This window comes from Elgaria multicarinata, chromosome 7, assembly GCF_023053635.1.
Source record: "Elgaria multicarinata webbii isolate HBS135686 ecotype San Diego chromosome 7, rElgMul1.1.pri, whole genome shotgun sequence".
In the NCBI taxonomy this organism is placed as follows: domain Eukaryota; kingdom Metazoa; phylum Chordata; class Lepidosauria; order Squamata; family Anguidae; genus Elgaria; species Elgaria multicarinata.
Genome location: NC_086177.1, coordinates 74,483,986 through 74,509,877, shown reverse-complemented (window position 1 = coordinate 74,509,877; position 25,892 = coordinate 74,483,986). Strand labels below are relative to the sequence as shown.

At 42.5% G+C, this 25,892-nt stretch overlaps 1 protein-coding gene across 1 annotated transcript; it reads left to right on the top strand.

Moving 5' to 3' along the window:
• Positions 1-4,911: 4,911 nt before the first annotated feature.
• TRAM1 (translocation associated membrane protein 1) lies at positions 4,912-24,234 on the top strand. Its single transcript, XM_063130839.1, has 11 exons — positions 4,912-5,170; positions 8,078-8,141; positions 10,952-11,073; positions 12,152-12,268; positions 13,508-13,566; positions 13,887-13,971; positions 16,475-16,545; positions 18,870-18,974; positions 19,449-19,592; positions 20,795-20,952; positions 23,647-24,234. The coding sequence occupies exons 1-11, from the start codon at positions 5,048-5,050 to the stop codon at positions 23,718-23,720; spliced, it is 1,122 nt and encodes a 373-aa protein (XP_062986909.1). The 5' UTR covers positions 4,912-5,047; the 3' UTR covers positions 23,721-24,234.
• Positions 24,235-25,892: the final 1,658 nt, after the last annotated feature.

Genomic DNA, 25,892 nt, shown 5'->3' with positions numbered 1-25,892 from the left:
CTACTGTGTATGCTCTTTTTTGAAGTATCAGTGCCTCCATAATGTACTACAGACAGAAAAAATACACTGGTACTTCATAAACAGTTTAGATGAATTCTGTTATTTTTTCCTCACTTATCCAAATGCACCTTTTATGTTCCATGATTCAGGTGACTGAATTAGAACTCATTATTCATTCATTCATTTCTGTACCACTCAATAGCCGAAGCTCTCTGGGTGGTTTACAACAATTCATAAAATAATAAAATACAGCATAAAAACACAGCATAGAAATTTAAACATACATAATTTAAAACAATTTAGACAGCTAAAAATAGTTTCAATAAAATACTAGACCTATTTAGACAACTGGTATAAATGCCCCATCATATGCCATTTAATGAGAGTATAGGGAAGTCTTAACCTGGCTCCGAAAAGATGACACTGTTGACACCAGGTGGGCCTCAGTGTGGAGCTCGTTCCATAATCAGGGGAGCCACCACTGAGACCTTCTCCCTTGATGCCACTCTCCAAGTCTCCCTCAAAGGAGACACTTGGAGGAAGGCCCAGATTGTAGAGGTATTGGAAGAAAACTCCAGTGTGGAACAGGCAAATTGTTTTTTTAAAAAGACAAAACAAAAAACCTGATGCCACCCACTACCCTCCACCCACACATATGTGCACACACAGGGAGGGTTGTAACTCAGTGGTAGAGCACATGCTTTGCTTGCAGAAGCTCCCAGGTTCAATCCCCAGCTTCTCCACGTTGGGCTAGGAGAAATTTGTCCCTGGAACTTTGGAGAGCCACTGCCAGTCAGTGTCGACAATATTGGGCTAGATGGACCAATGGTCTAACTCAGTATAAGGCAGCTTTCTAAGCTCCACATGCATAATAAAGCTTGACACATGGATAGCAGGATGAGGGCTTAAGCTGATTGTTTTTAAATTTTGTAGTTATAAAATGTGTGATATGGATTTGTAAGGCATCTGAGAAATGTGTACTTTTTATCTTGATCATATTAATAGTTGGTCCTTTGTTATTGGGTCGTATTTCCTGGTCATGTAGAATTTTCTTTAATCTTTTGGTAATTATGAGTGTACTTACTCCAGCTTGATGAACATACCAGTCCTAAGTGCTTCTACTGAAAAGCAAGGTCTGTGAAATTTAGCTTTCAAATATGGTTGATGTATGTTGACTGCCAGGTTGCTGCTCTAAATGATTTCAGCAAAATCAGTTCAATAATATTATATGAAATGATGTCACCCAACACATCCTTGAGGCAGTACTGAAAACATAACTCTCTCAATAAGATTTCTGTGTGGTGATGTTGCATTTTATGCCGTGTTGGCATATTTATTAGTTTTATATCATTATTGTTATTGTGATTTTGTTTGTATTTTTACCATTATTTTAAAATACCTAGAGAACTATTTTTTACAAGGAGAAAGAAAGAACAAGCCAAAACCTTTGCCTATATTGCTGATTTAAAATGCCCACCCATTTTACTAGCATCAGTGAAAGACACTTCAGTTCTACATGAAACCACTGGGAAAAGTCATGTGGAGGTTTGGGATAAGGTGTCACCTGTATGCAGACAATAACGTAAACAGATGTCTGGAGACAGTTCTTGGATGGATGACTGGGCAAACAAACTGAAACTTAATCCAAATAAGATGGAAGTACTGGTAGTTGGAAACCAGCTGAACTGGATGGAAGTTTGCAACAGGTTTTGGAAAAGATTATGCTGCCCCTGAAGAAATAAGTATGGAATGTAGTTTGGAGATACCCAGTATTAGCAGTGGCTAGGAGTCCATGGGCTCAGCTACATCACACGTGGGAAAACACGCACCCTACCATCGCTTCTCCGCTCCTGGTTTCTTTGCTCAGTTACTTCCTGTTTTAAAACAGGATATAAACAATGAGCGTGAGGCTCATTCAGTCAGGCATTCTAATCACGCTGTTTCTCCTGCACAGAGCAGGAGAGAGCAGCAACTTCCGGTTTTAAAAATATTTCAGACTTTTTGAGGTTTTCCTCGTGGTACAAGGAAGGCCAGAAGGAGCGGAAGGCACGCAGGAGGCAGACGTCATGTAGGCACCTGTGAAAAATCTGTGAGTGCCTAACGAGCATGCAATAAAACGCTCTTTAGATGGAGCCCCATGTTACCATCTTACGCTGCTTTGGCAACTGTAACCTTACTTGCAGTTAGGCACTTACACCTGTACAAATCACTATATGGATATGGTGGAGGAGGGACGTTGGGCTGTGGGTGGGGAGGAGCTTCAGATACTCGCTCTTCTCCACAGATAGAGCTGGAGCAGGGGGAGGAGTATTGTCTGTCATTTGAACCCATAACTCTCTTCAGTTGCATTCGTATCATAAATATCTGCATGGAAGCCCCACTGAATCCAGTAGGACGTCTAAGTAAACATGCATAAAGTCAAGGCACTGTAGGAAATGGATGCAACATCTCGGGGGGGGGGGAAGGGTAATCTCCCAGTTACACCAGGAGTGGGCAATTTGTGGTCCTCCAGATGTTTTAGCCTACAAGTCCCATCATCCCTCACCATTGTCTATGCTGTCTAGGGCTGATGGGAGTTGTGGGACAAAACATCTGAAAGACCACAAGTTGCAAACCAGTGTGCTACATTGTGACAGAAAAAGGGAGAAGGGTCCTAGTGTAATCATGATTAGGGTGCAATCCTATGCATGTTTAGACAGAAAAAGCCCTACAACTCCCAGCATTTCCCCAGCCAGCTTAGTTGGCTGGAGAATGCTGGAAATTATAGTACTTTTTTCTGCCTAAACATGTATAGGATTGCACCCTAATGTCTATAGAGCAGTACCAGCATTTCACACTGCCACTATCTCGCATTAACCTTTCTTAATGCTTTCTCTCTGATCCTTTTAATCATGTAATAAAGCTCAAAAAGCATGGGAGAAACTCTGGAGGAGGACGACATCAATATAAAGGAACCACAAATTTCCATGATTGACAAATCACGAGCGTGAAATAAAAGCCATGTATAGAAATGCTCATTGGCCTCCCCTGTAAAATTCCACCAATGAGGCATGGACGTGGCGCAATAAAAGCCTTGTCTGGAAGCACTCTCTATTACATGGGGGTTGTCTATATGAGGGGAAAGCCCCGGGGTGGCTCCGCAATGGCGCTGTGTCATCTATATGACACAGCAGCTATTGCGAAGCCATCCCAGGGCTTTTGCCCAAAGCAAAAAAAGTCTGAATTTAAAAAAGTCTGGACTTACCCAACTTCTTTCTGTGTAGCAAGGCGACGACAGTGCATCCACGCCTGTCGCCGTCGGACAGTCAGGAAGGAGGGAATGGGCCAGTGAGCCAAATGACCGCCTCTGCGCCTCCTCCAGTGTGGGGAGAAGGGCTTGGAAAGCCCCACAAGGTAGGAGGGGGAACCAGTGAGAGACACAAGGCTCACCAGCGCTTGTGCAGCGGAGCACAGGGCAGCGGTGGCTCTTCTTCCCCTTTCCATTAATGGCTACAAACCCTGCGCTCACTCCTTGGAGTGGGGGGCAACCCCCAAGCAGGTCAAGCACAGGGTTGGGGGGGGGGACTCGCAGGGCCAACCCTTGTCAAGACACACACACCCCAAAGAAGCCTGTGGGGTCATTTTGTGGCAGGGTGGTTGGACTCATTCATTGCCAATATAGACCTGCAGGCTCTTTGCTACTGTCCTCACGGGCACTTCTAGGGACAAAGCTGCAACCTGCAAACTTCCTGTCCTTACTCCTAAGGAGACCCATTGTTAAAAAGACCCCAGCTGGCCATTTAAATTACTTGATATACTTGAGGTGGACAAGCTTTGCAGCAGCAGTAAGCCAGTCTTCCTCACAAAAGGTGAGACAAGCAGAAATGAAGAAGAGGATCTTAACAGTGTCTGGGTTTGCATGATCACACAGGGGAAATAAGCCTTATTTTCCCTCCCGTGTTTGTCAGTCACAAGCCTGAATATAATTACCCTCGCTGGTGTGGGTTGTCTTGACAGCTGAACTCAGCGCATGTGGGTGGTTGAAACTCGTGGCTTGTCTTTTCTCAAAGCCTTATTAGGCTTTCTGCCCTTTTAGTGTTACTTGCCTGGGAACTGGAAAACTTCCATTGGGGGAGGGCATCAGGCAATGGTGTTGGGGGGATTTATGCTGGTCTAACTGAAGCAAAATTACCTTTTTTTTTCTTTTTTTTTAGATTATGGGTGAGGCACATCGTTAGGAAAAGGTTGCTTTCTAAGTCATGGGGGGGTTGTGCCTCCCATTTTAGGGTATGACACACACGCAGCAGAACAATTTTGTTGAAATTTACTGGAAAGATACAATATATTCAAGCTGTCACAACCAATATCCGTAGGAATCTTGTGAAATCTTCACGTGTTTGCGTTGGAAAAGGGACGGTAGAACAAAAAGGAGACCGACAACACGCACAAAACCACCCTATCTCTGAATGCTGCAAAGGTAAAGCGGGTTAAATTGCCGCCGCCGCCGCCTCCCCCCACTCTGCAGACACGTTGCGCTTTGACCACTCCGTCAAAGGGCGATCACAACTTAACCCGGAAGCATCCGCTACTCAAAAACTATAGCTCTTCTATACCGGACCGTAGACTTCGTCGTAATAGCCCTTTCCTAGCTCTACCTCGCTTTCGAACGTCGGGCAGCCCGCGAAGAGCTAGAAAATGACCCCTCTCAGTTCGAGTACCGTTTTGACTCGCCAGGCAGCCCTTTTCGCCTTCGGCTCGCCGCCGCCTCTCGTAGCCAATCAACCGCGAGTTGCGGAGTTGCTCCGCCTGCCCGAAAGGTGGCGCTGTCGCGACGTTCCAGAGCATGCAAGAATTGAGTGAGGAGGCCCTTTCTTTCCGGGCGGGGAAGAGAGAGAGAGAGGGACGCTGAGCTGCGGTTCCGAACGCTGGTGCTCGGCAGAGGAGGCGGAGCGGTTGCCTGCGCTTCCTCCTCCCCCTCCGCAGGCCCCGCCGCAGAGAGCGCGAGCGGGGCTGTGGTAGTGGTAGCTGGAGCCGAAGAGGGGCTCGCTGCCGCCGCGCTGTGCCCGCCATGGCGATCCGCAAGAAGAGCAACAAGAACCCTCCGGTGCTCAGCCATGAGTTCATCGTGCAGAACCACGCGGACATCGTCTCCTGCATGGCCATGGTCTTCCTGCTGGGGCTCATGTTCGAGGTGAGGGACGCCGCGGCGGCGCCTGCCCCCGTCCCTGCCCCCCCTCCCGCCGAGGGTAGGGAAGGGCGCGAGGAGCCCCGGGGAGCTTTGCGGGTGGGGGGCTGAATTGGAGCCGGCGGGCCGGTGGGTAGAGAACTCCTTCCCAAGGTAACAATGTTTGTGTTTGTATGGGGTGGTGGTGGAGGAGGTCTGCTTGCCTCTGCGCCGCAAGGAAACGCTCGCTTCTAGAAGCAAGACGTGGACAAGCTTCTAGTCCGTGCGGTCGCCGCTAGGAATACCTTTCTGCCTCCTCTCCTCTGAGAGTGGGGGGAGGAGCAAGGTTCACTTCGGCTCTAGCCTGTATCTGTGTAAAATGCATATCAAGACTGATACGTAGGTAAAATGTATATACCCATCGATCTTCCTCCAAATATTGCCGGGCAAAGCTCCGTGGCGAGGAGGAGAGCGTGAGATTTCTGGTGGTGGCCAATCTGTCCAGTGGGGAGAAAAGAGCTTGAGGCTGCCTTGCCACACTGCCCCGGCCAACATCTGGCAGGCCCCTCTGCCGTCTGGGTCGTGCCTTGCGCCAAGCTGGTGGCCTCCAGATGTTTTAGGCGACAGCTCGCATCAGCCCCTGCCAGCATGGCCAATAGTTAGGGCTGGTGGGATTTGCGGTCCAAAACATATGGAGGGCACCAGATTGCGCCAGGCAGAGAGGAAGAGCGCTGGAGTCAGCGGGTCCCCGTGTCAATGGAGGGGGCTGGGGAGGGACGGACGTGTCGGTGTCAGCATTTGCTGTGGCGGCTTGGCGCGAGGAGCAGCTGGCGGTGGCCCTAGCGGGGCAGCCCCCCGACGGCGATGACGGCCTGGCCCTCGGGCCTGAAATGCCGCCTCTGTCGTTTCTCCCAGACCCTGGTGGGTTTCACGCCCACTTCGGCTCCGTCGTGCTGCCTCCTCTCACTCCCACCGCCATACAGCTTCCCCGGTGAACTGGCGCACCCCATTGGGCACAGTGGGGCCGGCTGCTGAGGAAAGCGCGCGTCGGACTGCGCGGCTGGGAGCGAGCGAGCCAGGGCAGCCGCCGCAGTCGTTGTGGGCGGGGGGGATTTGTGTTTTGGGGGAGGGGGCTCCGCCGCGCACCCCTCGCCCCAGTGTGTGCGCGCTGCCCGCCCGCCGAGCAGTTCCTGGTCTCGGCAAGGTTACGTGGCACTCGGCGCGCGAGCACAGCGGGGAGGGCGGGGAGAGTTGGCCGCTACTACGGTTTTGGGGGCGGGAAAGGCCGGGCGGTTGAGGGGGGCGGGTTTAGCAGAGCGGGATTTGCGTTGGGTTGCCCGGACTGGGGTGTGTGGGGAGGGGTGGGGAGCGCCCTGTCCTTTGTGTGCCACGGGCAGAACTACAAGCCCCATGGGGCGCTGCGGCAAACGGCCCCTCCCCTCGGCTCCAGGGAAGGTGAAGTGGACGGTGACGTGTACCTATGGAGCCCCGAAGTTCTGGAGATGCTGGTCGCTTGCAATAATTATGCACAGGAAGAGGGGAGGGGGAAGGGATAGGGATGGTCTCCCGCCCCTCTAGGCGGTGTGACACGTATCCAAGAGTGCACGTTAGGGCTCGGCGTAGATGGCGAGCGTGAGGGAAAGCTGCCCCTTCGCCTTCTCCCACTGGCTATTTTCCAGCGCGTGGGGAAGGAGGGCATGGAAGGCGTCAGCGCTCAACCTCGTTCTGCAGCAGGTTTTAACCAGGCTTGCTCTAGAGCAGGGGCAGGCAAGCCAATGCTCTCCGCGTGTTTTCAACTACAACTCCCACAATACTTGACGATTGGCTATGCTGGCTGAGTCTGATGGGAGTTGTAGTCCAAGAAGTCTTGAGGGCACTAGCTTGTCCACCTCTGCTTTAGAATAAACAGAATGAGCAAAAGTAACACAAGGAAAAGCTGCACTTTAAAAATGAGTAGAGTTAGAATTCCGGGTAAGAATAGCAGCTTTTGTTCGTCCACTGAACAATCAAATGCCATTTTAAAATTACTTAATTTTCATGGCACTAATTTAGTTGGTGGCTTACCTTCTGTCATGTTACTATGTTGATCCTTCTTTTTTAAAGAAAGTAATTGCAGAAGCTGCATTCTGTCCCATAATAACTTGCCCATGTGTGGTGCTGTGTTGCAAATTTAGTCAGAAACAAGCCAATTTGAGAATGACAGTTGTGGCATATTGGATGAGAAGAAATCAGCAGATTTTAGGATTATCAATGCTGCAGTTGCTCTAGTTATTTGAACAACCACAATCTTGTTAGAGTAACAACTTTATTTTGGCATAAGATTTCATAAGCTTGTTGTCCCAAGCATATGTTAGAATACATTTATTAGTATTTTAAGATGCCACAAGACTCTTCATTGTTTTTCCTTAAGAGGATTAACACTGCTACCCCTCTTATTAGTCTTGTTAGTAGTTACTTACCTGGACTGCTGTGGCAAGTGAAAATTGCCTCCAGGTGGTCTGATAGGGACATTTACAAATTTTTATTTATTTATTACATTTTTATACCGCCCAATAGCTGAAGCTCTCTGGGCGGTCCACAAAAATTAAACTATAATAAAACAAATGTTGATTCTTTTAGGCTACAGACAATTAACAATAGGTATACAGGCAAATAGGCTAGAAAAAATGTCTGGGCATTTATTTGTGTTCTTGTACTATTGTGTGTGGTGTTATTGAAATAGTAGTAATTATGTGTTGCTTGATTATCTTCCATTCAGCTCAGTTGGATAACTTACAACTACTGTTTACAGTTTAATCCTATGCACATTTACTCAGATGTAAGTCTCACTGAATTTAAGGGAGCTTGCAATGAAGTAAGCATGCGTAGGATTTCTACCTAGGTGTGCTGTTTGCAGAGTGTTTTTTACTTAAATTTAATTTTGTTTTGTTTCAGGTAACAGCAAAAGCAGCTGTTGTCTTCGTTACACTTCAATACAATGTTACCATTCCTGCCACAGGTAAAGTTCTAATAGATTTGTCCTAGGTAGGATGGATGATATTCTGGAGGTGACAGACTTGACCTTGGGGGAGCTAGGGGTGGCGACAGCTGACAAAAAGCTCTGGCGTGGGCTGGTCCATGAAGTCAGAGTCGGAAGCGACTGAACGAATAAACAACAAGTAAATTGGATACTTATACACTGCTAATAAGTTGCCATATTATCTAAATGCCCAGTTGTAAGACTTGCTGCACCAGCAAATATCACCTCAAGATGTATCGTACCAAATGCTTTTTTGTACATGAATGAGCCTTGAAAGACGCTAGAATTTGCACACTTTCTTCTTGTTCTTCCCATCATAGATTATTTCATCCCTTCCTTCCTAATTTGCATTCCATCTAGCAACAATGGTTTACACTTGCCCTGCAAACAAGGATTAGAAATCATGGTTTGGTACTAACCTCCTGTTCTGGTTTGTAGCGCAAGCATGAGAGATGTAAACATTTTCAGAGATTTTGAACCTATGGAAAAAGCCAGGTTTTTCAGGGAGCGGGAAGTTTGAAATAATGGGAATTTTGGAGGAAATAGACAAATGTGCACACATACATCTTTAGAGATTTAGAGTCACTTTATTTGTTTAGGACTACCTTTCCCGACCTGGTGCCCTCCATATATTTTGAACTTTAGCTCCCATCAGCCTCAGGCAGCATGACCAGAATGCTGTTGTAGTCCAAAACATGGAGGACAGTAGGTTGGGGAAGGCTGCTTTAGGAACATAAATAAATTTATGTGTAACTTGTTTTGCTTACGAAGTTATCATAAACATTAAACTTTTCGAAGTAAATTCAGTAAATATGTAATTATTTGTATTGTCTGAATAAACTATTTTTTAAAAATTATTATACTAAACATGATAATTTTATGGGCAAAGCAAGTTCTCCATAATACATTTTAGGTTCGTATTTTATGTGTAACCAAAGGGAATTTCAGCAAGTAGTTTCAAAAACATTTGAATCATTCTAGAAGCAGGAAGAACTGGAGGCAGAGGAAGACCGCATATGATCCTGTTTGTAAGGAAGTTTAAGGAAAATCCTAAACCTGTTGCTGTTTCTGGGGTGGAGTCTAGGGAAATCTATTCTGAAAGAAAAGCTGTTGGGATGTTATTTAGCTGGAAAGGTCTCTAGGAATAGTAAGCAACCCTACTTAATTTACAAACGTTTAAATAATCTGAACCTATTATATGAAGTGTGACATTTTACTATATTTTGTAAATTTCTTATTAATGGGTTTTTTCATTTTGAAAGGTTGTCTCTAGTTGTGGTGTCAATCCCATGCCTATGCCATAGGAATCAGATTACTGGATTTCTTTTGGAGCGGGTTTATTCTAGTGGCAGCAGTTAAAGGTTTAATAACTGAGGCAGCATTCCATAGCAGTGAGATCTAACTAGGAACTTTATTAAAAACTGTGGCAGTTAGTTCCATAGACCCAAGTCTCAAAAGTTAATTTTATGAAAAAGAAACATAACATCTTTTAGTGGCAGGATAACCTACAGTATTTATTTCACATAGGCTTTTAGATGAGAATTATATTAACTTACTGCTGCAGCATCTAATCCGAACAAGCCCAGAAACACAGGACTCTATAAAACAAAACTGAAACTGTCAAGCATGCACATTTGCTTCCATGTTATGATATGGTGATTCTGCTCACATATTGGGAAACTGAGTATGATTTGCTGCATTCCAAATGTCTATCAGTATAAGATACATTAGCTCAATACTTTTAATAAGGAATGAAAAAAATAATTATGCTGGGAATCTTACAGAGTGGATTAAGAAAGCATTTTCCTCATGGTTTTATTATTTCCAGAAATAATTTCCTTCTTATTATTATTTAGTTTTCAGAAATAATTGGCAGGGCGAGGGGGAGTAAAGGCTGGGTAACAATATATAAACACTTTGTCTTAAATATTTTATTCATAATTCTAGAAAATATTTCATAATCCAAAACTGTTCAATTTTTTCAGAAGAAAACAAAAATGGTCCTTGAAATAAAATGGGGGGAAATTCTTCTTCTTTTCTTTCTTCCCCACATATTCCCATTATTTTTTTCTGGATCTTCACATCTCTAGCAAGCCCAAACAATAATTTACCAGTTCTGAAGGAATCACGGTATACACTCCACAGCACATAAGTCTGAAGTTTTTATGAAGTTTTTCATGATTTTCAAGCCAGAGTTTAGCATTACGTCTGACACTGCCTTGAGCGAATATGAGTTTAGTTCTGGGATGGAAACTAACAGGGCTTTCTTTCCTGTGTTGCTCTTAAACCTAATCAGATTTTGAATCTGGTGACTGAAATCATAAAGGCTTGATTTGTTCCACTATTTTACAGTATTTATTTATTTATTTATTACATTTCTATACCGCCCAATAGCCGGAGCTCTCTGGGCAGTTCACAAAAATTAAAACCATTCATAGTATAAAACAGTATAAAACCATAATATAAAATACAATATAAAAGCTCAACCAGATAAAAACAGCAGCAATGCAAAATTACAAATTTAAAATTTGTTTAATTTCTTTTTCTGAAATTTTATGAAAATTTCTTTTTCATAAAATTTTGTATTAAAGTACTGCACGGATTGTTATTTAGCCTTCTGCTTGTATTAATGCTGTGTATTATGTAAGAACATAGAAGCAAATTACAAATTAGCTCTTGTAATGTTGATCTAATTAGAACTCTTAATTTGTTGCTTTTCAGTTACAGGTGCAAATTGGAGTAAAGGTTGGTTTAAATATATTTGAATGTTGCTGTCTTTTCTCTCTTAGAAAAACAATCTACAGAAACAGCCACGTTGTATCACTATGGTATCAAAGATCTGGCTACTGTTTTCTTCTACATGCTGGTGGCAATAATCATACATGCTATTATTCAAGAATATGTGTTAGATGTAAGTATTAACTTCTAGGACAGTGTCAGGTGTAACTACATTGAGGCTTAGTTCAGACAGCATGTTAGTCAACGCATTGTGAATACTCAACTCAGCAGTTGAGTTTTTAGGGGGTACTCTCCAGTCAACATGTTCTAACTCCACGGTTGTGTGACTGTGGGCTACCGTGGAGTTGAGTAAAATCCATTGCGACATTTGATTGGCAGTTCCTCTGCCCTATCTCTTCCCCCAGTCCTCCTGATGATATCCCATCAGCCATTTCTGAAAAAAAAAATCCCGGCAGCTCTCCTAGAGTGACACTCGCTCCTTTCACTGCTCTTATTTATTTATTTTAGCACTTATCCTGCTCTTTAGCCAAAAAGGCTCTCAAGGCAGCTTACAAAAATATTTCTTAAGATAGTCCCTGCCCACAGGCTTACAATCTAAAAAAAAAACATGACACAAAAGGAAAGGGGATTGGGCGGGAGGAGCGGGGAAAGCAAATTCAGGTACTAGATTCTTAGTTGCAAATTTCAGCAGCTGCTTCCTTTCCCTCTCCCTCTGATAGTCTCATACAGATCAAGGCACGATGGAGAGGTGCCTGGCTTCTGCTTCTTGTCCCACCAATGGCCTCAACAGCGACAGTAGCAGGAGGGAGGGGACTCTTAGCTGGAGCTGGGCCCAGGCATGATGGAGAGGTGCCTGGCTGCTGCTTTCTCTCTCACTCTTGCCAAGGAACTCTGTAGGCAGTGGGAAAAATCAACTCAATGCAACAAAACTCCATGGAGCCCTCCACACAACACACAACACAACTGTTGTGCAGGAGTTCTACTCTGCACAGTGTGGAGTGTTTTCCAAAACAACTCCACCATGGGGTGTAGTTTTCCCACCAGACAACACATTTATCAACGGTGATGTAAAAACTCCACCATGGAGTTCTAAAACCACCCTTGAGAAACACGTTGTCTGAACTGAGCCTGAGCCTGAGCCTGAATTGATTGCATTCATGCATTATAGACTTGAGTTTTAGATCTAGCTTGACAAGATAACTCCTTACTAAAATTCTGCAGATCAGTAACAGAAATGTATTTCCCTTTAGAAAATTAACAGGAAAATGCACTTTTCCAAAACAAAGCACAGCAAGTTCAACGAATCTGGGCAACTCAGTGCATTCTACCTTTTCTCTTGTGTCTGGGGAACAAGCATTCTTGTGTCTGTAAGTATTTCACTTTATATACTTACGATAAAAATTGATTTGAAACTGAACTGTTTAATCTGGGTTAATGTTGTAACAATTGCATGTTATATCAGAAGTAGTGAAAAAACTTCACACTACTCTTTAGTAATAACAGCAAACAACCTTGTGGCACCTTAAACATTAACAAATTTATTTTGGCATATGTTTTTGTGGACACGGTCCACTTCAAGGTCAGCTACACTTCTTTGTAGTTGTTCTTCTATGTTGGCTGCCATGAATGGCTGGAGTTTTTTTCTTTCCACATTTGCTCACTGCGCGCGCGCACACACGTGCCTCTTTATACTCTGAGGCTTAAAAATCCAATCCTACAATGCCAAGAGGATTCCATCCTAGATTTGATGCTGAGTTAAAAGATCTTGGTGCTAGAAAGAGGTTCCATGCTATTCTGGAGCCCTTTTTCAGAAAGGGGGTGTCATGCGAGGCCATATGGCCTAACGAATGAGAGGGGTGCTTGCCTTACTTCATGGCCAGGGCTTGCCAGGCAATATGGTTAAGGCTATAAATTGCTCGGAGCAATGGGCTTCTTGGGAGATTCTGAAGAATCACAGTCTTCTCCTATGTCTTTGAACTGGTTTTCTGTTTGACTGGCCTACATTAAGGAATGTGTTTCTTTCAAGCTGCCTTTTCCCTTCCTTGCTTTTTGAAAATGCATTCTTAAACATTTACTGGGGGAAATTGCAAGAGTTGCAGCTTAGTCTTAGCTATATAAATGCAAAGGCTGCTAAGAGTTTCTAAGGGTGCAATCCTATGGGTTGCACTCCACCTATCCTATGCCCTGCCAGCAAGAGCCAGGCAAGGTGTGAGGAGGACAGAGACAATTTCATCTCCTGTCCTCAGTTTAAAATACGAAAAGTACTAGCTGGCTTAACTTTTGGGTGAGCAGGGAGGAAACTGAAGAGACCATAGGATCCTGTGGATCCCATCCTCTCCCCTCCCCACCAATGCCCCGCTGTCTCCCTCTCTGACTTCTCTTACAAGTTGTTGTTCTTTTGATGTTGTAAGAGAAGCTGCCCATGGCGATTGGGACAGGATGGGGAAGGGGAGATCCACGATCAGATCTCCTCCTCCATGCTTGTAGGTGTATGGGGTGCAGAGGAGGAGATCCACAATATCTTCTAGCTCCCCAGACATTGTCTAGGGGCCGTAGGGTTGCTCTCTTAAGTCTAGGAAAGAATATCAATGATATTTTATTTTCAGGAGAACTACGTATCTGATCCAACATCTCTCTGGAGGGACTACCCACATACATCAATGCCGTAAGTTTATTTCATTACTTTAGATGGGTGGGGTGTCTCCAGTAGTTCCTTTAAGATATGCCAGACTTTCAAATCAACTAGTAACTTGCTTGTGGGTATTAACCCTGTTTTGCATTCACATAAAAGCATCCTGTCCTGGTGTTCTGATGCAATTTCTAGAGGTGTTGTTTCTGTTAGCAGCATGTGACCAGTAGGTTCCGTTAATCACTCTAAAAACACATTTCAGATATGACAGTTATAACTTCTGATATTAACAAGATTTTTCCGGAAAATATTTCAATATGTTTGAACTTCAACTTTTCCTTTGCTGTATTATGCAGGTTTCAAATGAAGTTTTTTTACATCTCTCAACTAGCATACTGGTTCCATGCCTTTCCAGAACTCTATTTCCAGAAGACAAAAAAAGTAAGTCCAGCTTTAATGTTATATTCAGAAACCTACAAAAATGAAAACTCTTTTTGAGTTAGACAGGAAGAAGGAATACAAACTTAAATGCTTTTAAAAGAAAGCATTTTTTTCTGGTGGTAGTGCTTTAAGCAAACTTATGTTTTATTTTACTGATCAAATACATTGAGAATCTGTTTTATGTTTCTTAACGGTTGACAAGTTCTGTTGTCTAACTTTGAATGTTTATAATGTTCACATGGAGCGTATGAGATAGCAAGGAAAAAAATCTGTAAATTGCCTCTCCAAGGGACCTGGCTTACATACTTTGAAATATTCCCTTACCTTCCTCATTTTGAAGCTGGGTTGGATGGCCACCTGTGTTTTTTAACAATTTAGGCTGCAATTTTATAACCACTTATCTGGGAATAAGGCCCATTGAACTTAGTGGTACTTATAAATTGAAATGCTAGGATTATTTATTTAGTATAGCACTTTTCTCCGCTGTGGCACCCCGGTTGTGGAATGAGCTCCCCAGAGAGGTCCGCCTGGCGCCTACACTGTACTCCTTTCGTCGCCAGCTGAAGACCTTTTTATTCACTCAGTATTTTAACACTTAATTTTAACTTAAATTTAAATTATACTGTTTTAACTCTGTATTTTAACCTTATATCAATTTTGCTGCGTGGTTTTATCCTGGTTGTGCTTTTTATATTGTATTTTGTATTTGTATTTTTAACTTGTTGGTTGTTTTATGATGATTTTAATTTTTGTGAACCGCCCAGAGAGCTTCGGCTATTGGGCGGTATAAAAATGTAATAAATAAATAAATAAATAAATAAATATCCTGCCCTTTAGCTAAAAAAAGGCTCTCAAGGTGGCTTACAAAAATATTTCTTAAGACAGTCCCTGCCCACAGGCTTACAGTCTAAAAACATGGCACAAAAGGAAAGGGGATTGGGAGGGAGGAGGATGAGGAGGAGGAAGAAGCAGCAGCAAATTCAGGCACTTAATTCTTAGTTGCAGAGTTCAGCAGCTGCTTCCTCTCCCTCTAATAATCTCATACACATCAAGGCACGATGGAGAGGTGCCTGGGTGCTGCTTCCTTTCCCACTGATTAGTAGCAAGAAGAAGGGGGTCTCTCAGCTGGAACTGGATCCAGGCACAATGGAGAGGTGCCTGGCTGTTGCTTCCTTTCCCTCTGATAAACTTAGCACTGACAGTTGATAGCAGGAGGGAGGGGGCTCAGCTGGAGATGGGTTCAGGCACGATGGATTGGGCTGCTCATTAGAAAAACTCACTTGTAACTGGGAAGCTGCAATTCAGCAGCCCATTTTTTTAAGGCTTTGCAAATGCCCTGCAAATCTCTGAAATGGTTAGGAAGAGAATAACCCGATTTGGACATAATGCTAAACCATGGGTAAGCATTAGGCTAACATGCCTCTCTCCTCCTCCATCATAGTGGCAAGGAGGAGATTGGAAGCATTCACTTCCTGTTTAAATTAACCAGAATCCTTTCCCCTCTCCCATCTGCCCCAGCTTGGATATAACGAGAAACTCCTGTTTTGAATGAACAAGAAGCAAAAAGCTTTCGATCCCCTCACATAGTGCTAAATTGTGACTTAGCTTAATGTCAAGAAACATTTCTTGCAGCAGCTTTCTGTAAGCATAAAGTCATTAAGAAAAAAATATTAAGTTAATTTCTATCAGGAAGTGATGGTGGTTGTGCAGTTTTTGTGTGCTTCTTTATCCAGAGGAGGATAGGGGAGAACTAAACTAAGAGATTTTTCATATTACAGTATCAGTTTGCTCTAGTTTCTAATGGTCTTGACAGAAAACCGAACAAGCAACACAAACATTACAATCATTCACCATTGCAATCTTTCATATTATCATCCAGAAATTTCTGTATAACTTAGCAGCTATGATGTCAAATACAGTGAGAGCCTTCTCTTTGCCTGCAAACAAAATTGAATTTTCTGCTTGCTTGAACAGTCCATGGCTTGAATTACAACATAAGTAATTTGGGCATTATGTCCTTAAAAACGACGGGTCAGCAAATGGAGCGGTTCTTGTATGAAACTCACATCAGCGTGTCAAACCATTTGACCATGAGTGCTGGTGCAACAATAATATATGTAATTACTTCACATGTAGAGAAGTTTTGGGGTCTGTTTCAATTTGGAACTTAGACATAGGAAATTAGGGGTGCATGTTCTGGAAATCTTGTGTGAAAACGTTTCTTTTTTGTTGCATGTATATGTGTTTAGATCAAAGAAATTGAACAGAGGTTATTTTAAAGAGGCAGTTGTCTTCTAGGGTTTGTATGACAGAAGAGTTTTTAGAATAGTTCTCCAGGAAGATTGTATGGTACTAACAAACACCAGGTTTTAGATATTAGGAACAGCAACGCACAAGGCAAGGATTGTCTTGATTGGGTAAAGCCCAAAAGCTGATGAATGTCTTTAAAGTGATAAGGCTTCCTTGCAGAATTAATAATGTGTGGGTTGTTGTTTTTTCATAGGAAGACATTCCTCGCCAGCTTGTTTACATTGGACTTTATCTTTTCCATATTACTGGAGCTTATCTGTTAAAGTAAGTGATGTACTTCTGTTTCTGCCATCAGTGATAATAAATAATAAATTTAATAGTAAGACAGTGTTTCACATTGTGTTACAATACCTCATGCATCTTTCCATGTAAAGTGGCTGGAATGTCCACTAGATATTTGAACTTCAAAGGGAGAATTATGCCATAAACGTACATACCAAGTTTCACTGTGATGACTCATTGCTCAAGGGAATGTTGAATCTTGTCTGTCCCTCTTCAAAACAAATGCAGGAGATGACCTCATATTTGAATTTGAGCCATGAATGTGACTTGAATGTGCACACCAACTTAATGTACAAGGAAATACATTACAAAATGTTATGCATTTCTCCCCACCTTAGAAACAAGTGTGAGGGTCAAGTAGATATGCAAACTTCAAACAAGGAATTCTGTTGTAACCATACGTTTCATTTTGGTCTCTCAGACTTCAAGTCATATGTCTCATTGTGGTGTATTTTACACTTTATCGCCTTGAAAAGTGGAAGTTTGGAATTTGAAGCATAGAATGGTGTCTTGGACAGGAACACTAGCTAAAGTTAGCCAGAATGTTCAAATTCGGTCCATGTCAATTTCACTTGTGCCTGGTCTATCCCATCTGTGTGCAGTTTGTTTGGAAAACCTGCATAAAATTTCCTTCAAAAACAAAAAGTGCTTACACTTTATAAGGTGGCACAAGGACTGCCTTTAACTTTTCACCCCACAACCTCTTGTGTGTATTGATTCCAGTTGTCTGTAACTGTTAGAAAGCATAGCAGCTGCCCCCATGCACCTTGCAAATGGGTCCATGAAAGCCCCTGGGACAACAAGACTTGGGGGTGTACCATTCCTCCCTTGAACATATATCCATGGGGAAAGGCATCTGTGTTCAAGTCCCGTCCTACCAGGGGCTTTTCTGGCCCCATTTGCAAGGTACCTATTCATTTCAAGTGGCTAGAAGGAGTGGAAAAGGGAGAGGGGAAGGTAAAGGCAGTCCTTTCACCGCCTGATCAGAAGGTAAAAGAAAAAGTGCCTTTTTCTAGTTGCTGCATTGCAAATTCCAAAGCCAAACAACATTGCAATCTGCAAAATTTGTCTGGGAAGTACTCAGAACCTGAATCCAACAGAATTTCTCTATCATCCTCAAAGCCAACTTCTTATAAATTTATTTTTATTTGTATCTACCTTTATGTCAAGTTCCCAAGGCAGCTGACAGTCAGTTGAAAAATCAGCAATAAGACAAGTGTTGTTGGCAAGAACAGCTAGATTCGAAGTTGCCACACAATTGCCATCAAACTTGCCCTCTCCTCCCCATGGTCTACATGTTTTCACTATTTCACAGAAGGCCCGTAACAACAGAGGCAGGTGTGACTTCCTCAAGAGGCTGTTCCAGAACAGCCACAACCAGGAGAACCCATCCCACTTATTATTATTATTTATTTATTTATTTATATAGCACCATCAATGTACATGGTGCTGTACAGAGTAAAACAGTAAACAGCAAGACCCTGCCGCATAGGCTTACATTCTAATAAAATCATAAGAAAACAATAAGGAGGGGAAGAGAATGCAAACAGGCACAGGGTAGGGTAAAACTAACAGTATAAAGTCAGAACAAAATCAAGTTTTAAAAGCTTTAGGAAAAAGAAAAGTTTTTAGCTGAGCTTTAAAAGCTGTGGTTGAACTTGTAGTTCTCAAATGTTCTGGAAGAGCGTTCCAGGCGTAAGGGTCAGCAGAAGAAAATGGACGAAGCCAAGCAAGGGAAGTAGAGACCCTTAGGCAGATGAGAAACATGGCATCAGAGGAGCGAAGAGCACGAACGGGGCAATAGTGTGAGATGAGAGAGGAAAGATAGGAAGGAGCTAGACAGTGGATTCTGAAGTGGATTGGAAGCCAATGAAGAGATTTCAGAAGTGGAGTGACATGGTCAGAGCGCGAGCCAAGAAGATGATCTTAGCGGCAGAGTGGTGGACAGAAACCAACGGACTGATGTGAGAAGAAGGAAGGCCAGAGAGAAGAAGGTTGCAGTAGTCCAACCTTACCTGTTAGCAGTAACTTGCATGGCAGGGGAAGCACAAGAAGGGCTTCGCTTTCATTCCAGTTATTTCCATCTTTAAGGCACCTTCAGTACCCTGGGGTGTATCTTATATTTTTGGGCCCTCTTGAAAGCAGGCATAAGACATTGAAGTTCAGGTGTAGTGTTGAGCCATGTATGAATGCATTCCAGGCGTTCAGCTCTTACAGTATTACAAACGACATGCCAAATTGGTGGGTCTTTTTGCATCGTTCCACTAACTAGCAAGTTGCTTTGTTTACCTTTTTTGTTTTAACAGTTTGACCCACCTTGGTCTTGTTCTTCTTGTGTTGCATTACTTTGTGGAATTTCTGTTCCACGTCTCCCGACTTTTTTACTTCAGTGACGAAAAATATCAGAAAGGGTAAGTACTTTACTATGTCCTCTTACATTAAAAAGTGTGTCTGGAAATACCACATGAGTATTTCCAGTTAATAGCTAAGGGCCCTTCAGCATCTGCTATCTGATTTTTTATAAAAACAAAGAAAAAAGTATTGGATTGGCTTGATCTGTCTATACACAGGAATATGCACATGGAACAGCTCCTTCAGTTAAAATGACTGTTGAATCCGTTCCAGGTTGGAGAGTTCCATGTGCTTTTCTGGACCCCCAGAGACAACATCAATCCACTATAATGACTCCTTGGATGATCCCAAAAAGGGTGGTGCTGTGTCTTAACAGGCAGAGTTCTAAAATGTATGTGTGAAGGCAGTATATGCCCATGACACCTTAGTGGGTGGTATCTTTAAAAAATGTTTGTCAGAACAACCTCTAAAACTATGGCTGTAAGTGGTATAATAGCGTAATCAGATGTGAACATTTGGTCTCACCCTTCTAGGTTTTCACTCTGGGCCATTCTTTTTGTTTTGGGAAGACTCCTGACCTTGATTCTTTCTGTCCTGACTGTTGGATTTGGCCTTGCCAGAGCAGAGAACCAAACATTGGATTTTAGTACTGGAAACTTCAATGTGCTGCCAATCAGGTACAATGCAGATACACACTCGAGAAGGGTTCATTATTAGCCATGATAGCTAAATACAAACTCAGCGATTCACTGCCTCTGAATTTGGAATGTGAGTTGCTGGGAAACAGAGAGAGGGGAAGTCTGTTGCCTTCAGCCCTTCAAGTGCATCCCTCGAAAGCATCTGATGGACTACTATTGGGAAGAAGATGCTGAATTAGAAGGACCATTGGCCAGATCTGGCAAGGCCCTTTTTACATTCTTGTAGTGCTTTAAAATAATGATTTCACCCTGACCTAGATTTGTTTGAATAGACTTGCTATAGTGCAAACTGGCTTTACCTAGAATTGTACAATTTCAAGTTAATGTTTGCATAAATGTTTTTCTTTACACTGGATTGGGATATATAGTGGATACAGATAACTATAAAGATGTTAGATAAGGGTTTCTGCTATTTTCATGCTAAATAGGATCAAGTGTGCTGTAAAACATGGCATCAAAAAGCCTAGTTTAGACCACCCATCTTTTGACAGAAACATTTTTTGTAGCTTATGTTCTTTTTTTAAAAAAATCAAAATACTTTGGCACTTTGATCACCTGATACTGTTGGTGCCAGTCCTTCCCAGTGAGGGTAGCTGCTCATGTCTATCTGTCATGGCCAGGAAGTGGCAAAAACATGTTGGGCTCACTTTCAGGATGAGTGTGGCTGTGGGTCATCTTCTAGTTGCACAATGCTATGGCTGTACTTATGTTTCTTGCAAAGCTGCTGTCACAGTAGTTTATGTTCTGCAGATGAAATGCTACTTATCTAGCCACATGGCGCCTGTCATGGTGATATAGTGAAGATATTCATTATCTATATCAGTACAAAATGTACAGTGAAGACTAGATGTGTCCTCCTAGTTAGAGGATTAAGTGTTATCTTTCCTGTCGTAACAGCATAGTTTGATTCTTGCATAGGAAAGGGAGAGCTTGTTAGTATCACTTTTCAGAACATGTCTTTCAGTCTATGCATCTCTATGTATGACTACCTGTGTTAGATTCCTGTAACTCTGCAGTACTATCATTAAACCTAATAACTTAGGGCTGCTGTGGCACTTTTCCCAAGTAACAAGGCTTGTGTAAATAGCCTTTCAGGAAATCCCTGCCTAGTGGGAAGTGTTTTCCTGATGTTTGTCATCTCTAGATCTTCAGGAATTTAATAGTTTGTCTCTCATTTGTAGAATCAGTGTGCTGGCATCCATCTGCTTAACACAGGCCTTTATGATGTGGAAGTTCATTAATTTTCAACTGAGAAGGTGGAGAGAACATTCTTCACCTCCGCAGCAAGTGAAAAAGAAGTTCATAACCGCTAAAGGCAAGCCCTCCAAAAAAGAAAGAGGTTTGTGCTTCAATATCTTATTCCATACGCAATTCATAGAGGGGTAAAGGAAAGTAGTCAGTGTGTACATTTCAGAAGCTGCAACTGATGTGGTTTCACCTCATACCAAGTTTCTTGAATTCAAGGAAGGTTGTCACAACATAGCCAGATAATGGTCAGAAAGGTTTATAGGATGATAGATGAGCTTCTCTATAAATACAGCATCAAATTCATGTATACCATGCTTGGCCTACCTAGATGAATTCCTTCCAAGCAGGAAAGCTTTTTACTACACCTTAAATTTCTTGAATGTGTTTACATATTTTATTAGATTAGTATCTCGTACTCGCAGTTCACAAGTTGTTCATAGCATTCATCAAATGCAATTCTTCCATTAAAAATCTTTACCCTTTTCAGCTTAAATCTACGAAAGAAATGTATTCACATGAAAAGATATTGAGTCAGGAGGGGAAGAGAATAGTTTGAAAAATGGGACTTTAAGGACACAGTCCTATCGGTTGCAGCCTCAATGATGGTTCACCCCGGAACTCGGAGACTTAGAGGATCCTGTGCAGGGCTGGAGGAGCAGAAGCAATCTTCGCTGCTCGGTCCTCATATTCTCACACGCTGCACTTTTCACTAGGTGGACTTCTTGGCAACAGTGTTTCAGACAGGGAGGGAAAGGGGCTGGAGAGGCTAGTGTCCTGGCCTCTCCAATCTCCTCCCCTCTCCACCCACCGACACTCCCCCTTTCCCCCTCTCAGAGTTTCAGTTCCCAACCTCGGAAGCCAGCCAGAACGGTTCTTTCCATGGCAGCAGGGAGGGGGGTGGATCTCCGATTCCTTGCTCTGAGGTCGAAGTGCTGCCTCAGACATTGGATTGGGGAGTCAGAACTATCCCGTGGCCCCTGAGGCACTGCCTGTGGTCCATAGGATTTCTCCCTCCAACAAAACACACATCATCAGACTTCTGTCAAGAACTTCCCAGGGAAAGGTTAACGCGAAGAGTTGAGAGCTTCCAGAGGCAGCCACCACATCAGCAGGAGCATAGGCAATCCACTGACTGAGTTGTGATCTGAATTTATTGGATCTTGTAGAATGCAAAACAGATACAAACAGCAAACCAAGGAAGAAGTTTCTGATATGAAAGTACTGGCTCAGTAATTGACAAGAGTTCAGTAGCACTAAACTGAACATGCCCAACGCAATTTTTTTAGGCTGTGCTGTTGAAAACACTTCAAAACAGGAAGTCTGAGTCACCGTCTTGTTGCCTGAAGGTGATTTAAACTTTTCAATGGCAACCTACTACTTAGGAGTCTTGTGCATTGCAAGAATAAAATCAGGCTGACATACTCGCTGAGCAATTTAGATTGAGGCCACCAGAAGGTGATTTGAGTATCACCAACCTGGATGGGTTGGTTCTTTCGCACTAACAACAGATGTTCATATATATACACACATGTATATACACACATATATACACACATGGTGCATGCATACACATATATTCACAGCCTGCTTCACTTTTCAGTCAGACAAGAGGTTGCAAAACATTCTCTGAAGTATTCTAATTATTCTATAGTGTTTGTGTTGGGGTTTTTTTTGGGGGGGGGGGGGTTGAACAATGCTTTTCCACTTTGCTATTTTATTAACTCTGAAATTTATTTCACATATTAGTACTGTAGAGTTTTGTTTTGTTTTTGTTTGGGATTTTCAATTGCTTTGGACACTGCCATGGGACTAAAAGCTATCTTGTTTTAAAAAAATTTTTAATAAATACAATAAATGACTGATATGTTGTGGGGCTTTACCTTTTTGGCACCCCAGGTTTATTTTTTTACTTGCCACATTTATTTATTTATTTATTTATTTTATTTTATTTTATTTATTACATTTCTATACCGCCCAATAGCCGAAGCTCTGTGGGCGGTTCACAAAAATTTATATCCCAGCTTTCCTGCAAGGTGGCATACAGGGTGCACCCTTTTTATCCTTGCAATGAAGATGTGAGATAAAATAGTCGAGAGATAGTGAGTGGACCTCTGGATCTCCCCAGTCCTTGCCCAACACTACGCTAATTCTTTCCAACAGCACTCCCTAATGCTTTTCACATAACCTGGCATTTTGCTTATTTTATTTTGAATAATTTCCTCCCTGCCCTTCTTAAGCCCCAAAAGGGCTCTCAGAGCAACTTGAATATCAGTAAAGAACAAGAAAGTCCCTGCTCACAAGCTTACAACCTATAAGATATGACCCAAAAGGGAAAGGTATTGGAAGGAAAGAGGTGGGGGGAGATACCCAGTATTTAATGCTGTGAAATTCTTAGAAGCACCCAGCTGGAATGGAAACAGATTTGAGTAGAGGAGGAGCCAAACATTGCTGGTGTACAGTTACTGCTATTAGTCAGAAGTCTGTGCTACTGTGTCATGGGTGCCATATATCTATATATATATATATGTGCCCACACCGTTATAATAGTGTTTTTTTCCCATTTGACATAATTATACCAGGTTTATTTTAAAGCCACTGTGTGAAACAGGATGCTGAGCTAGTTAGGTCTTTTGTCTGATCTAGCAGAGCTGCTCTGGTGTCCTTCAAGTTTGACTTTCTACGAAATTCTAAAGCAATGTGTGTTAAGAGGTTTCAAGTCTCTGTGCATTCTAGGTTTTGTACCTAGAAGAAAGAGAGTTAACTGCATGTGTTTTCTTATTTTTAGAAAATGGAATAAATGGAACATTAACCTCAAATGGAGCAGACTCACCTCGCAGCAGGAAAGAAAAATCCTCTTAAAACAGAACTTTAAGTTAATTGACTAATATCCCCAAAGAGAACTGCTTTTTACTTTGGAAAGTCCTTCAGCAGCAGAGTTCCTACTGTTAACAAAGAAAATAAAATTAATGCCTTTTTGATTATTGCTACCATAATGTTTTATGCAACTTTTAAAAATGTTTTAACTGACAAGGGGGCCACATTATTTTTTTAATGTCTTTGAAAATGTTTTGAGTACTAACTGAAATCCACTTGCCAAAATCAGTGATACAATCTGCCATTCCTTCCAGCTTTACAGTGGTGACTCTAGTCCATTCCAAAAATGTTATGAAGTTCTTGTTTTTAAAGTGAACATGAAAATTAAAACAAATTCCATATCCTTTTTTAGATTCCTTCTAACACTTAGGCGTATGTTTTGATTTTACAGTTCATAACAGAATTTGTAAACCACCAAAATAATACTCATTTATTTGTAGGCAATATCTACAATGATTCAAACAATTCCCTTATTAAAACACAGTTGGACTGATTAAAATGTTGCTGTGTATGTATGTTGCCTAGGAATCTGTATATATTCTGTTTTCAATGCCTTTGTGACAAAACATGGTTAGGGCCTATGTACATTATGGGTTGGATCCAGAGTTGTTGAGCAGATGGAGGGATTTTTCTTGTTCATGGAAGGAACTTGGTAGCAGAGGTGGTGGCTGCTGCTGGAAGAAACCTGGGAGCTATTTTTCACTGGTTTTCCCTCTATCCCCAGTAGCACCTCCAATCCTGTTCTAGAGGCACCCGCAACCATCCAGAGTAGATTTTGAGGGTGGAGGTGGGTTGTAAAAGGAGATGGTAATTAACAAAAATTACTTCATTACCCACACCTCCCCCATAGGAGCATCCAGTTAGTGGAATACTACTGCAGGCAAATCAGAATTCAACCCACTACCTGATCAGTTCTTTACTGAGCATCATGGTTTATTCCTCATACTGCCACCTCTTTCTTGTATTCTACCACCTAGCTTTGCTGGGTGTCAGTACAGGCAGAGCAAGTTGGATTCCTGAATTTGCCATCTGCTCACATTACCAAGGTAGAATGCGATTGGATGAGTTGAAGGATATTGCTTCTTGAGAGACAAGTTAAGGCAACTGGACAGATGTGGGTCAAGAGTGGTCTTCCTGTATATTTACCGCCACCCTTTCTTAGCCAGTGTGCCAATGGGGATTCCTGTGCAGAGTTATTTCTGGCTTTGGTGCTTCCTTTGTTATGAGAGGTGGGCAGAAGACAACTGACCACATCGCACTAGAAGAATGTAGAGAAGAGCCTAACATATGAATAAGAATTTATAATAACCACCACATAAATATACTACATCTGCCTCCCTTGTGACCCACATGCTCCTACATAAAGCTCAAGACAATACTTTATTACAGTTGGGATTAGGAGTCCATTCTTTGAACGTTTCTTACCTGGGGTAATACTCACTTGTGTTTCCTGTAACCTTAAACCTAAGTGGTGTTTTTGTGAAGATCCTGATGTTTTCAGCCTATAAAATAGTTCCAATAAAATGTAATCCCTTGCCCTAGTTCAACAAAACAAGTTGAACGTCTTGTCAGATTATGCTCCCAGAAGGAATGTTCAAGATGTATTGGAAGTGAGTGAGTGTTAGAACTATTGTACTTTTTAAAATCTAAATGTGTAGTTTAAAAGCATGCCTCCCTTCTGTTTTGCCTACAAGGGGAGCACCTAAGCACTGAGATGGCAAATATGCAGCCTTCCAAACTTTGATCTGCAGCTCCCATAAGCCCTAGACAGGTTTGCCAATGGCGAGAGATTATGGGAGGTCCAGTCCCAACAATATCTTGAAGACCACAATTTCCCCACCACTGCCTCACCAGGATCAGCAGAACTTAGCTATTTCCCATCTTTTGGGGAAGAGAACTTGTCAAAGGAGAAGTCAACTTTCAATCAGTTTGGTGTTGCATGTTCGGACAGCAGGTGCTCGTCTACCAAGGCACTGGAACTGGTATGAACATCAACAACGGGCACTTCCTTTTCTTTGAAAGACAGGCAAAGAGCTCCAGACTCCAGCAAGTGTCTTAGAATGTCTTTGGGGAAACTAGCAATCAATCTAGAGAGAGCTTGATCTCATTGCAGGCTCCAAAAAGTGCCAAAGCACATATTTGAGTCTCCTCTCTGGG